General features: G+C 48.0%; 1 protein-coding gene across 1 annotated transcript in view; it reads left to right on the top strand.

The window, feature by feature from the left end:
• Window positions 1-11,391: 11,391 nt before the first annotated feature.
• Window positions 11,392-14,781, top strand: part of LOC124001638 (IQ motif and SEC7 domain-containing protein 3-like) — a 71,612-nt gene continuing 68,222 nt past the window's right edge. Inside the window, 1 exon segment of the mRNA XM_046308615.1 lies at window positions 11,392-12,283. Coding sequence (XP_046164571.1) covers window positions 11,748-12,283 — 536 coding nt within the window. The 5' untranslated portion in view covers window positions 11,392-11,747.

Genomic DNA, 14,781 nt, shown 5'->3' with positions numbered 1-14,781 from the left:
TCATTAATATGGTCGAATCCGGAAACTATCATTTCGAAAACAACACGTTTATTCTTTCAGTGAAATACGGGACCGGATGGCATCCATAAGTCTAAATATTGCTGTTACATTGCACAACCTTCAATGTTATGTCATAATTATGTAAAATTCTGGCAAATTAGTTCGCAATTAGCCAGGCGGCCCAAACTGTTGCATGTACCCTGACTCTGCGTGCAACGTGACACAATTTCACCTGGTTAATATTACCTGCTAACCTTTCTTTTAGCTAAATATGTAGGTTTAAAAATATATACTTCTGTGTATTGATTTTAAGAAAGGCATTGATGTGAGCTACAAGGGTTGGAGCGAGTGGTCGCATCTGCACTTCGCTCCCGCGGGTAGTATAACTTTTTCATTATATTTCATTATAGCACAACGGTTTGATTTGTCTAATCTTAGCAATTTCTTCTCAGCTAGCTACATAGCCGTCTTTGTATCAAAGATAATTGCGTAATTATCGTATTTCGCCGTCCTAACGTAGTCTTCACTAGCCAGCTAGCTAACGTCCACTGATTAGCTGCACTGGAGAAACTATTACACTCAACTGAACGACTTGATTAGTGTAGTGTTAGCTAGCTACATAGCTGTCTTTGCTGTCTTCGTATCATCGTATCCAAGATAATTGTGTTGTTTAGGTTTAGAGTGTGTAGTCTTAGAGTGATTATCTTAATTTACCGAGGTTAGCTAGCCAGCTATTTGTCGTCCTTAACGTAGGTGACTCTGCTAGCTAGCCAATGCTAGCCAACGTCTTCTGTATAGAACTCAACAACCCGGTCGCATTCACAGGTAGTATCACATTTTCACTTCATTTCATTACAGTACAACGGTTTGATTTGTTTGATCGTAGCTAGCTACATAGCTAGCTACATAGCCGTCTTTGTATCAAAGATAATTGTGTAGTCTAGAGCGATTTTCTAGGTTAGCTAGCCAGCTATTGTCGTTCTTTTAACGCAACGTAACGTAAACAACACTGCTAGCTAGCCAGCTAGCCCCCGAATAGCAACACTGCAGAAACTATTACACTCAACGGAACGACTTGATTAGTGTAGTGTCAACAACGCACCCACTGCCAGCTGGCCTACTTCAGCAGTACTGTATCATTTTAATCATTTTAGTCAATAAGATTCTTGCTACGTAGCTTAACTTTCTGAACATTCGAGACGTGTAGTCCACTTGTCATTCAATCTCCTTTGCATTAGCGTAGCCTCTTCTGTAGCCTGTCAACTATGTGTCTGTTTATCCCTGTTCTCTCCTCTCTGCACAGACCATACAAACGCTCCACACCGCATGGCCGCGGCCACCCTACTCTGGTGGTCCCAGCGCGCACGACCCACGTGGAGTTCCAGGTCTCCGGTAGCCTCTGGAACTGCCAATCTGCGGTCAACAAGGCAGAGTTCATCTCAGCCTATGCCTCCCTCCAGTCCCTCGACTTCTTGGCACTGACGGAAACATGGATCACCACAGACAACACTGCTACTCCTACTGCTCTCTCTTCGTCCGCCCACGTGTTCTCGCACACCCGAGAGTGTCTGGTCAGCGGGGTGGTGGCACCGGGATCCTCATCTCTCCCAAGTGGTCATTCTCTCTTTCTCCCCTTACCCATCTGTCTATCGCCTCCTTTGAATTCCATGCTGTCACAGTTACTAGCCCTTTCAAGCTTAACATCCTTATCATTTATCGCCCTCCAGGTTCCCTCGGAGAGTTCATCAATGAGCTTGATGCCTTGATAAGCTCCTTTCCTGAGGACGGCTCACCTCTCACAGTTCTGGGCGACTTTAACCTCCCCACGTCTACCTTTGACTCTTTCCTCTCTGCCTCCTTCTTTCCACTCCTCTCCTCTTTTGACCTCACCCTCTCACCTTCCCCCCTACTCACAAGGCAGGCAATACGCTCGACCTCATCTTTACTAGATGCTGTTCTTCCACTAACCTCATTGCAACTCCCCTCCAAGTCTCCGACCACTGCCTTGTATCCTTTTCCCTCTCGCTCTCATCCAACACCTCCCACACTGCCCCTACTCGGATGGTATCGCGCCGTCCCAACCTTCGCTCTCTCTCCCCCGCTACTCTCTCCTCTTCCATCCTATCATCTCTTCCCTCCGCTCAAACCTTCTCCCACCTATCTCCTGATTCTGCCTCCTCAACCCTCCTCTCCTCCCTCTCTGCATCCCTTGACTCTCTATGTCCCCTATCCTCCAGGCCGGCTCGGTCCTCCACTCCCGCTCCGTGGCTCGATGACTCATTGCGAGCTCACAGAACAGGGCTCCGGGCAGCCGAGCGGAAATGGAGGAAAACTCGCCTCCCTGCGGACCTGGCATCCTTTCACTCCCTCCTCTCTACATTTTCCTCCTCTGTCTCTGCTGCTAAAGCCACTTTCTACCATGCTAAATTCCAAGCATCTGCCTCTAACCCTAGGAAGCTCTTTGCCACCTTCTCCTCCCTCCTGAATCCTCCTCCCCCTCCCCCTCCCTCCTCCCTCTCTGCAGATGACTTCGTCAACCATTTTGAAAAGAAGGTCGACGACATCCGATCCTCGTTTGCTAAGTCAAACGACACCGCTGGTTCTGCTCACACTGCCCTACCCTGTGCTCTGACCTCTTTCTCCCCTCTCTCTCCAGATGAAATCTCGCGTCTTGTGACGGCCGGCCGCCCAACAACCTGCCCGCTTGACCCTATCCCCTCCTCTCTTCTCCAGACTATTTCCGGAGACCTTCTCCCTTACCTCACCTCGCTCATCAACTCATCCCTGACCGCTGGCTACGTCCCTTCCGTCTTCAAGAGAGCGAGAGTTGCACCCCTTCTGAAAAAACCTACACTCGATCCCTCCGACGTCAACAATTACAGACCAGTATCCCTTCTTTCTTTTCTCTCCAAAACTCTTGAACGTGCCGTCCTTGGCCAGCTCTCCCGCTATCTCTCTCTGAATGACCTTCTTGATCCAAATCAGTCAGGTTTCAAGACTAGTCATTCAACTGAGACTGCTCTCCTCTGTATCACGGAGGCGCTCCGCACTGCTAAAGCTAACTCTCTCTCCTCTGCTCTCATCCTTCTAGATCTATCGGCTGCCTTCGATACTGTGAACCATCAGATCCTCCTCTCCACCCTCTCTGAGTTGGGCATCTCCGGCGCGGCCCACGCTTGGATTGCGTCCTACCTGACAGGTCGCTCCTACCAGGTGGCGTGGCGAGAATCTGTCTCCTCACCACGCGCTCTCACCACTATTCTCGCTATACACCAAGTCACTTGGCTCTGTCATAACCTCACATGGTCTCTCTTATCATTGCTATGCAGACGACACACAATTAATCTTCTCCTTTCCCCCTTCTGATGACCAGGTGGCGAATCGCATCTCTGCATGTCTGGCAGACATATCAGTGTGGATGACGGATCACCACCTCAAGCTGAACCTCGGCAAGACGGAGCTGCTCTTCCTCCCGGGGAAGGACTGCCCGTTCCATGATCTCGCCATCACGGTTGACAACTCCATTGTGTCCTCCTCCCAGAGCGCCAAGAACCTTGGCGTGATCCTGGACAACACCCTGTCATTCTCAACCAACATCAAGGCGGTGGCCCGTTCCTGTAGGTTCATGCTCTACAACATCCGCAGAGTACGACCCTGCCTCACACAGGAAGCGGCGCAGGTCCTAATCCAGGCACTTGTCATCTCCCGTCTGGATTACTGCAACTCGCTGTTGGCTGGGCTCCCTGCCTGTGCCATTAAACCCCTTCAACTCATCCAGAACGCCGCAGCCCGTCTGGTGTTCAACCTTCCCAAGTTCTCTCACGTCACCCCGCTCCTCCGTTCTCTCCACTGGCTTCCAGTTGAAGCTCGCATCCGCTACAAGACCATGGTGCTTGCCTACGGAGCTGTGAGGGGAACGGCACCTCAGTACCTCCAGGCTCTGATCAGGCCCTACACCCAAACAAGGGCACTGTGTTCATCCACCTCTGGCCTGCTCGCCTCCCTACCACTGAGGAAGTACAGCTCCCGCTCAGCCCAGTCAAAACTGTTCGCTGCCCTGGCCCCCCAATGGTGGAACAAACTCCCTCACGACGCCAGGACAGCGGAGTCAATCACCACCTTCCGGAGACACCTGAAACCCCACCTCTTTAAGGAATTCCTAGGATAGGATAAGTGATCCCTCTCACCCCCCCCCTTAAGTTTTAGATGCACTATTGTAAAGTGACTGTTCCACTGGATGTCATAAGGTGAATGCACCAATTTGTAAGTCGCTCTGGATAAGAGCGTCTGCTAAATGACTTAAATGTAATGTAAATGTAATGTAAATGATGTTTATGGTTAGGTTGTCATGCTGGTAAAAGAGGACCCAAAAGCGACTTAACAGAAGCAGAGTTTAATAATGTTCAAAACGGAATAACTGACATCCTCTAGATTTGTAGAGGGGGAAAACAACTGGAGAAGCGGCCACAGACTGCAGGTCGCTTCGGGTAGGCGCAGGCCGTAGTCGACTGAGACACCTGCTCACACGCAGCGTCTGATGAAGGCACAAAACACGACAGAACAGGGTGATACACAATCACGGCAAAAAACACGACAGGACAGGGCGAAACGCAATCACAGCATGGAATATACAATATAAGGAACTGACGGCACAGGAACGGAACACAAAGGAATAAATAGGGACTCTAATCAGGGGAAAGGATCGGGAACAGGTGTGGGAAGACTAAATGATGATTAGGGGAATAGGAACAGCTGGGAGCAGGAACGGAACGATAGAGAGAAGAGAGAGCGAGAGAGTGAGAGAGGGAGGGGGAGAGAGAGGGCTAGAAGGAGGGAAAGAACCAAATAAGACCAGCAGAGGGAAACGAATAGAATGGGAAGCACAGGGACAAGACAAGATAATAAATGACAAACATGACAGTACCCCCCCCACTCACCGAGCGCCTCCTGGCGCTCTCGAGGAGGAACACTGGCGGCAACGGAGGAAATCATAAATCAAACGGTCCAGCACGTCCCGAGAAAGAACCCAACTCCTCTCCTCAGGACCGTAACGAAAAACGATAAAAAGGGAAACTAGGGTACTACTCTAAAAAAAAAATGAGAACTAGGGACAGACTGAGACACAGCAAGGGCAGGGACAAGAACAGGAGAGATGCGATGGCAGGGAACAGACTGAGACCCAGCAAGACCAGGAGCAGAAGCAGAAAAAAATTACCAGACTTCTTCTGCGCGCAGTCTGAACACGCAGCCACGAAACGGCGCGTGTCACGCTCCTGAGTCGGCCACCAAAAGCGCTGGCGAATAGACGCAAGAGTGCCTCGAACACCGGGATGACCAGCTAACTTGGCAGAGTGAGCCCACTGAAGAACAACCAGACGAGTGGAAACAGGAACGAAAAGGAGGTTACTAGGACAAGCGCGCGGCGACGCAGTGTGCGTGAGTGCTTGCTTAACCTGTCTTTCAATTCCCCAGACTGTCAACCCGACAACACGCCCATAAGGAAGAATCCCCTCGGGATCAGTAGAAGCCACAGAAGAACTAAACAGACGGGATAAGGCATCAGGCTTGGTGTTCTTGCTACCCGGACGGTAAGAAATCACAAACTCGAAACGAGCGAAAAACAACGCCCAACGAGCTTGACGGGCATTAAGTCGTTTGGCAGAACGGATGTACTCAAGGTTCTTATGGTCTGTCCAAACGACAAAAGGAACGGTCGCCCCCTCCAACCACTGTCGCCATTCGCCTAGGGCTAAGCGGATGGCGAGCAGTTCACGGTTACCCACATCATAGTTGCGCTCAGATGGCGACAGGCGATGAGAAAAATAAGCGCACGGATGAACCTTATCGTCAGACTGGAAGCGCTGGGATAGAATGGCTCCCACGCCTACCTCTGAAGCGTCAACCTCGACAATGAATTGTCTAGTGACGTCAGGAGTAACGAGGATAGGAGCGGACGTAAAACGTTCTTTTAGAAGATCAAAAGCTCCCTGGGCGGAACCGGACCACTTAAAACACGTCTTGACAGAAGTAAGAGCTGTGAGAGGGGCAGCAACTTGACCGAAATTACGAATGAAACGCCGATAGAAATTAGCGAAACCTAAAAAGCGCTGCAACTCGACACGTGACCTTGGAACGGGCCAATCACTGACAGCTTGGACCTTAGCGGAATCCATCTGAATGCCTTCAGCGGAAATAACGGAACCGAGAAAAGTAACGGAGGAGACATGAAAAGAGCACTTCTCAGCCTTTACGTAGAGACAATTCTCTAAAAGGCGCTGTAGAACACGTCGAACGTGCTGAACATGAATCTCGAGTGACGGAGAAAAAATCAGGATATCGTCAAGATAGACAAAAACAAAAATGTTCAGCATGTCTCTCAGAACATCATTAACTAATGCCTGAAAAACAGCTGGCGCATTGGCGAGACCGAACGGCAGAACCCGGTACTCAAAATGCCCTAACGGAGTGTTAAACGCCGTTTTCCACTCGTCCCCCTCTCTGATGCGCACGAGATGGTAAGCGTTACGAAGGTCCAACTTAGTAAAGCACCTGGCTCCCTGCAGAATCTCGAAGGCTGATGACATAAGGGGAAGCGGATAACGATTCTTAACCGTTATGTCATTCAGCCCTCGATAATCCACGCAGGGGCGCAGAGTACCGTCCTTCTTCTTAACAAAAAGAACCCCGCCCCGGCCGGAGAAGAAGAAGGCACTATGGTACCGGCGTCAAGAGACACAGACAAATAATCCTCGAGAGCCTTACGTTCGGGAGCCGACAGAGAGTATAGTCTACCTCGAGGAGGCGTGGTCCCTGGAAGGAGATCAATACTACAATCATACGACCGGTGAGGAGGAAGGGAGTTGGCTCGGGACCGACTGAAGACCGTGCGCAGATCATGATATTCCTCCGGCACTCCTGTCAAATCGCCAGGTTCCTCCTGAGAAGTAGGGAGAGAAGAAACGGGAGGGATGGCAGACATTAAACACTTCACATGACAAGAAACGTTCCAGGATAGGATAGAATTACTAGACCAATTAATAGAAGGATTATGACATACTAGCCAGGGATGACCCAAAACAACAGGTGTAAACGGTGAACGGAAAATCAAAAAGAAATAGTCTCACTGTGGTTACCAGATACTGTGAGAGTTAAAGGTAGTGTCTCAAATTTGATACTGGGAAGATGACTACCATCTAAGGCAAACATGGGCGTAGGCTTGTCTAACGGTCTGAAAGGAATGTTATGTTTCCGAACCCATGCTTCGTCCATGAAACAACCCTCAGCCCCAGAGTCAATCAAGGCACTGCATGTAGCACCCGAACCGGTCCAGCGTAGATGGACCGACATAGTAGTACAAGATCTAGATGAAGGGACCTGAGTAGTAGCGCTCACCAGTAGCCCTCCGCTTACTGATGGGCTCTGGCCTCTTACTGGACATGAATTAACAAAATGTCCAGCAACTCCGCAATAGAGGCACAGGCGGTTGGTGATCCTCCGTTCCCTCTCCTTAGTCGAGATGCGAATCCCTCCCAGCTGCATGGGCTCAGTCTCAAAGCCAGAGGAGGGAGATGGTTGCGATGCGGAGCAGGGAAACACCGTTGATGCGAGCTCTCTTCCACGAGCCCGGTGACGAAGATCTACCCGTCGTTCTATGCGGATGGCGAGAGCAATCAAAGAGTCCACATCTGAAGGAACCTCCCGGGAGAGAATCTCATCCTTAACCACTGCGTGGAGTCCCTCCAGAAAACGAGCGAGCAGCGCCGGCTCGTTCCACTCACTAGAGGCAGCAAGAGTGCGAAACTCAATGGAATAATCCGTTATGGACCGTTCACCTTGGCATAAGGAAGCCAGGGCCCTAGAAGCCTCCCCACCAAAAACTGAACGGTCAAAAACCCGAATCATCTCCTCTTTAAAGTTCTGGAATTTGTTAGAGCAATCAGCCCTTGCCTCCCAGATAGCTGTGCCCCATTCTCGAGCCCGGCCAGTAAGGAGTGAAATGACGTAAGCAACTCGAGCTCTCTCTCTAGAGTATGTGTTGGGTTGGAGAGAGAACACAATCTCACACTGCGTGAGAAAGGAGCGGCACTCAGTGGGCTGCCCGGAGTAGCAAGGTGGGTTATTAACCCTAGGTTCTGGAGGCTCGGCAGGCCAGGAAGTAACAGGTGGCACGAGACGTAGACTCTGGAACTGTCCAGAGAGGTCGGAAACCTGAGCGGCCAGGTTCTCCACGGCATGGCGAGCAGCAGACAATTCCTGCTCGTGTCTGCCGAGCATGGCTCCTTGGATCTTGACGGCAGTGTAAACAGCGTCTGAAGTCGCTGGGTCCATTCCTTGGTCAGTTCCTTCTGTCATGCTGGTAAAAGAGGACCCAAAAGCGACTTAACAGAAGCAGAGTTTAATAATGTTCAAAACGGAATAACTGACATCCTCTAGATTTGTAGAGGGGAAAACAACTGGAGAAGCGGCCACAGACTGCAGGTCGCTTCGGGTAGGCGCAGGCCGTAGTCGACTGAGACACCTGCTCACACGCAGCGTCTGATGAAGGCACAAAACACGACAGAACAGGGTGATACACAATCACGGCAAAAAACACGACAGGACAGGGCGAAACGCAATCACAGCATGGAATATACAATATAAGGAACTGACGGCACAGGAACGGAACACAAAGGAATAAATAGGGACTCTAATCAGGGGAAAGGATCGGGAACAGGTGTGGGAAGACTAAATGATGATTAGGGGAATAGGAACAGCTGGGAGCAGGAACGGAACGATAGAGAGAAGAGAGAGCGAGAGAGTGAGAGAGGGAGGGGGAGAGAGAGGGCTAGAAGGAGGGAAAGAACCAAATAAGACCAGCAGAGGGAAACGAATAGAATGGGAAGCACAGGGACAAGACAAGATAATAAATGACAAACATGACATAGGTACACGTTGGAGCAATGACAGTCCTTTTTCGCGAAAGCGCACCGCATCGATTATATTCAATGCAGGACACGCTAGATAAACTAGTAATATCATCAACCATGTGTAGTTATAACTAGTGATTGTGATTGATTGTTTTGTATAAGATAAGTTTAATGCTAGCTAGCAACTTACCTTGGCTTCTTACTGCATTCGCGTAACAGGCAGGCTCCTCATGAGGCAGGTGGTTAGAGCGCTGGACTAGTTAACTGTAAGGTTGCAAGGTGGAGTCCCTGAGCTGACAAGGTAAGGTCATTCTGCCCCTGAACAAGACAGTTAACCCACTGTTCCGAGGCCATCATTGAAAATAAGAACGTGTTCTTTACTGACTAGCCTCGTTAAATACAGTTGTAAAAATAAATAAATAAAAAATCGGCAAAATCGGCACCCAAAAATACCGATTTCCAAATGTTACGAAAACTTGAAATCGGCCCTAATCGGCCATTGATCGGCCATAACACTGACAGAGGAGATTTACGATGTCTTTGGGTGATAAAACCTAAAGTTTTATTAGATGGTTCTAGTTTGGAGTCTTAACCTTGTGACACATTCTAAGTATCTGTTGTTCGTCATGTAGGTTGAAAGGGGTGTATCTTGGCTATAAAAGACCTTTGTACTTTTGTCTTGACACTCAACGGATCATTAGAAATGGTGAATCGTTGACAAGTCATTGCTATTGCAAACCTCTTATTATAAAATATTTAGTTTAAGTATGACTCTGACTTGCGTGATAAGTTTATCTCTCCTCATTTGATAGTAAAGAAATGAACCACCACACTCTCCTTGTGTTTGTCTCAACCCCCTCCAGGTATCACCCATCTTCCCCGTGTGCTTATACCTGTGTTTTCTGTCTGTCTGGGCCAGTTCATTTTGTTCTTTCAAACCTACCAGCATTTCCCTTGCTCCTGTCTTTGCTATAGTCTCTGTTTTCTAGTTTCCCAGTTTAGACCATTCCTGCCTGCCCTGACCCTGCCTGTCGTCTTGTACCTTTGCCTCTTCTCTGGATTACCAACCTCTGCCTGACCTGACCCTGAGCCCGCCTGCTGTTCCGGTGCTTTACATCCTCTCTGGATTATTGACCACTGCTCGCCTTGTTTAAATAATAAACTTTAGTTTTTCAACACTGTCTGCATCTGGGTCATACCTGAAACATGATAGTATATAGTGGTTGAGTGTTTAGCCATGTCCTTTTGATTTGTTTTGTCCTGTAGTCACTGCCAGTTTAGTAGCCTTTGTTAAGGCCTCTACAAATGCAATTGATATAAAATACAAAATACTAATTGGTATGCTGTAATACATAATTACTTATTCACTGTTAGCAATTGCTGTAATTTTATTACAATACAATTTAGCAGAATGCCATTGAGTTCCTATAAAGCGTTGCTCTTTACAGTACTGTACTGTAATATAGAATCACAGTAGCTAACTGTTCAAGGTTTGCTGTAAATTTACAGCAATTTGTTAGTGTACTACATTGGTGCCAGAAATGGGATGTGTGTGGGTTGATAGTGACTGGGTCACAGATAATTATTGCATGGCAGATTGGCAAGGGAATAGGCACGTGGGTAAGTGTGTGTTATATCACAGAGAGGTGCTCCTTTCATCTTTCATCTTGTCTGCTGCTGCACCATGGAAACTGTCAGGGATACAGGATTTTCTTTCGCTTTCGCAACTCCCCATCACACACATACCTGAAATATTATTATCATGAGCAAACGGATAGGAGACAGGTCAAACACACACATACATGACTGTAATCAAGCAGCCGCATGGCAACAGCGCAGTCAGTAGGGGGTAACCATGGCAACAGTCAGTTCTTGGCTACCATAGCAACAACATAGCACTGGATTACAAACACCAGCTTGATTTCATTCAACTTTGTCCAGGTGACCTATTTGAACCATTAGGCCTTCCAATGATGACCTAGAGACAGACACAACTACAAACAACCACATACAGATCTTTCTCTCTCTCTCGCTCTCTCTCAATTCAATGTTTACATTGCCAAATCAAGTGAAATAGATAATAAACAAAAGTGAAATAAACAATCAAGAATGAATAGTAAACATTACACTTACACGTTTCACAGGAATAGACACATTTGAAATTTCATATTAAGGCTATGTACAGTGTTATAATGATGTACAAATAGTTCAAGTACAAAAGGGAAAATAAATAAACATAAATATGGGTTCTCTCTCTGTGTGTATGTGTGTGTGTGTGTGTGGGGGGGGGGTACGTGAGTGCTTGCGTATGTGAAGGGCTATAGTGCACAGACAGAGCATGTGTTGCATAATTCTGAAATACAGTAAATAACTCATAGAGGCGTGTTAAACACGCTGGGCTGAGTGTGTGCGCGTGCGCATTCATGTGTGATGACGCCACACTCCCCCGCCCAACTCGCTTTGCGTCGCATCTGGATCTGAAAACTGTCCTCAGCAGCAGCAATCAGCAGCACAGCCGTATCGGTGGCCGCAAGGGAGAAGAGGAGAATCTCATCACGGGAAGACGGGAAGGTGTACCTCTACATCTGATCATATCTCTTTTTTTCCTGTCTCTCTCTTGCTTTTTTCCGTTTGAACGGAATAGTCTCTTCTCTTACACCTGATCATCTCTCACAGAAACAGAATAGGTTTAAAAACAGAAGAGAAGAGTAACGTTACAACGAAGGGAGGGACTAATGGAGGCATAAAAAGCAAAGGAGAAGAGAGGAGAAATTTACCTCTCCCATAGACTACACTCGATAATCTCAATATCGCTCTCCTTTGCGCTATCTCTCTCTGGTCATGGCGTTGCAGGGGACCAGCCTGCTAGAGAACCCGGTCCAGGCAATTCTGTACCTTAGAGAACTGACCACTATAGTTCAGAACCAGCAGAGCCTCATCCAGACACAGCGCCTGCGCATTGATGAACTGGACCGGCGCGTGGACGAGCTGCTCGGGGAGAACAGGAATCTGCGCGAGGCAAGAGTACAACATCATCATTATCATCATCACCCGGACTCCAACAGGAACCTTCATCATCCTCAGCACCAACATCCAGACACACAACCCCATGACACCGGGTCTCTGCCTGCCCAGCCTCCGCCTGAAATCCACCCGGACCAAGAAAAGCCGCCTCCACAACCCGCTTATCCGGAGGACATGCAGTTGGTACCGGCCCAGCCGCAGTCAACGAGCCCTCCGCCAAGCGAGGCCGGCCCAGGCTCAGGGGAGGACGGCAGGACCAGCCCGGGCTGCCGCACACTGAATCCCCTGGTTCCCCTAGCTCCCCTCACTCCTACCACTCTCTGCCGCTCGGTGGGTCTTGCCAATCAATCAGAGTGAGTCCATTTACTATCTTTTATCAACGCGAATGTGATAAAGTGTGTGTGTACTGTAAAAAGCAAACCAAAAACAAGTTGTTTCAACTAATTACTATTAAGTAACCGGTTCCACAGACTTTTGTTTTGTTTACGTAAAACTTCAATTAAGCACTGAGTCTCAAATAGCCACCTGTCCCTTTTAATAGCCAGGCAATATTACACATTACAGCAAATAAACACCGTTTCAATTAAACGCGGGGTCTAAATGAATGGTTTAGGAGGTTACCATGAATTGTTTTAGGTTTAATGTTTGACTTGTTACATAAAAAAATTCAGTAATGACTCGAAAAAAATCATGGTAATCATCCGTTTTTATTGTTAGCAAGAAACTGCTAGCCATCTGTTAACAGCTGAAAACGGCTTATTTTTAAAAATATTTTTCTTTACATGATGGCAGACTACACCTGTTGGTGTATTGCCGCCACCTACTATACAGGGTTTTGAAACAAAAAAAGATTACATTTGGGGAAGAAGGGGGGACCCGAAATACTGTATTACAAAAATAAATCAAACAACCATCCCACTCCTTCAGTCACCTCTCTAAATAGGCTCAGGTGCCTGGGAGGACGGAGCATTCATCAACATAATTCCTTGTAATGCCTCTGCAGAAAAATCTCTTAGTCCCAAAAAACGCTCAGCGGCACTCACAATGATACCTATTTTCTTCGATTTCCTCTCTGTTTGCACTGTGCAGTTGATAACCAAAGTAATAAACGCTTGATAACCAAAGTAATAAACGCTACAATGTCCACCTTCTTAATATGGAACATGTCGGGATTCCTCTGTTGACAAGGAACATGATCTTGTGTCTCAACTCCTACTACCATTACTTCTTCAACTTCACTCCTTTCTTCCACGTTTCTCAACGTCTATGGAAAGGAGACATTCTGGACAGCCCTTATTCTTGTCACTTCCTTCTGCTTAGAACTCCTAGCTAACTGGCAAGCACAAGAACAATCAACAACTTGGTGAGTACAGACCCCCAGAAATCGGCCGATCGCCTTCTGGTGGCGAAAGTAAAAACAGCAAAAAATGCATAGTCAAAGAGGAGAATAACTATTCTGTCTAATAGGCGCCTGTTGTGTTCAGTGATAAACCTTTTTGGGATAGGGGGCAGCATTTTCACTTTTGGATGAATATTGTGCCCAGAGTGAACTGCCTCCTACTCTGTTCCAGATGCTAATATATGCATGTTATTATTAGTTTTGGATAGAAAACACTCTGAAGTTTCTAAAACTGCTTGAGTGATGTCTGTGAGTATAACATAACTCATATGGCAGGCGAAAACCTGCAAAAAATCCAACCAGGAAGTGGGAAATCTGAAGTTTGTAGTTTTTCAAAGCTTGGTCTGCCGAGTACACAGTGTCTATGGAGTCAAGTTGCACTTCCTACGGCTTCCACTAGATGTCAACCGTCTTTAGAAACATGTTTCAGTCTTCTGCTATAAAGGAGGGGGGAATGGGAGTTGAATGAGTCATGGGTCTGGCAGAGTGTCATGCAGGTAAAAGAGGACCCAAAAGCGACTTAACAGAAACAGAGTTTAATAATGTTCAAAACGGAATAACTGACATCCTCTAGATTTGTAGAGGGGAAAACAACTGGAGAAGCGGCCACAGACTGCAGGTCGCTTCGGGTAGGCGCAGGCCGTAGTCGACTGAGACACCTGCTCACACGCAGCGTCTGATGAAGGCACAAAACACGACAGGACAGGGTGATACACAATCACGGCAAAAAACACGACAGGACAGGGCGAAACGCAATCACAGCATGGTGAATACAATACAAGGAACCGACGGAACAGGAACGGATCACAAAGGAATAAATAGGGAGTCTAATCAGGGGAAAGGATCGGGAACAGGTGTGGGAAGACTAAATGATGATTAGGGGAATAGGAACAGCTGGGAGCAGGAACGGAACGACAGAGAGAAGAGAGAGCGAGAGAGTGAGAGAGGGAGGGGGAGAGAGAAGGATAGAACCAAACAAGACCAGCAGAGGGAAACGAATAGCATGGGGAGCACAGGGACAAGACATGACAATAAATGACAAACATGACAGTACCCCCCACTCACCGAGCGCCTCCTGGCGCACTCGAGGAGGAATCCTGGCGGCAACGGAGGAAATCATCGATGAGCGAACGGTCCAGCACGTCCCGAGACGGAACCCAACTCCTCTCCTCAGGACCGTAACCCTCCCAATCCACTAGGTATTGGTGACCCCGTCCCCGAGAACGCATGTCCATAATTTTATGTACCTTGTAAATAGGTGCGCTCTCGACAAGGACGGGAGGGGGAGGGAAGACGAACGGGGTGCGAAGAAAGGGCTTAACACAGGAGACATGGAAGACAGGATGGACGCGACGAAGATGTCGCGGAAGAAGCAGTCGCACAGCGACAGGATTGACGACCTGGGAGACACGGAACGGACCAATGAACCGCGGAGTCAACTTACGAGAAGCT

The sequence above is a fragment of the Oncorhynchus gorbuscha genome, linkage group LG02 (genome assembly GCF_021184085.1).
Source record: "Oncorhynchus gorbuscha isolate QuinsamMale2020 ecotype Even-year linkage group LG02, OgorEven_v1.0, whole genome shotgun sequence".
In the NCBI taxonomy this organism is placed as follows: domain Eukaryota; kingdom Metazoa; phylum Chordata; class Actinopteri; order Salmoniformes; family Salmonidae; genus Oncorhynchus; species Oncorhynchus gorbuscha.
The sequence above is the reverse complement of the archived record's forward strand: the minus strand, read 5'-3'. Positions and strand labels throughout refer to the sequence as shown.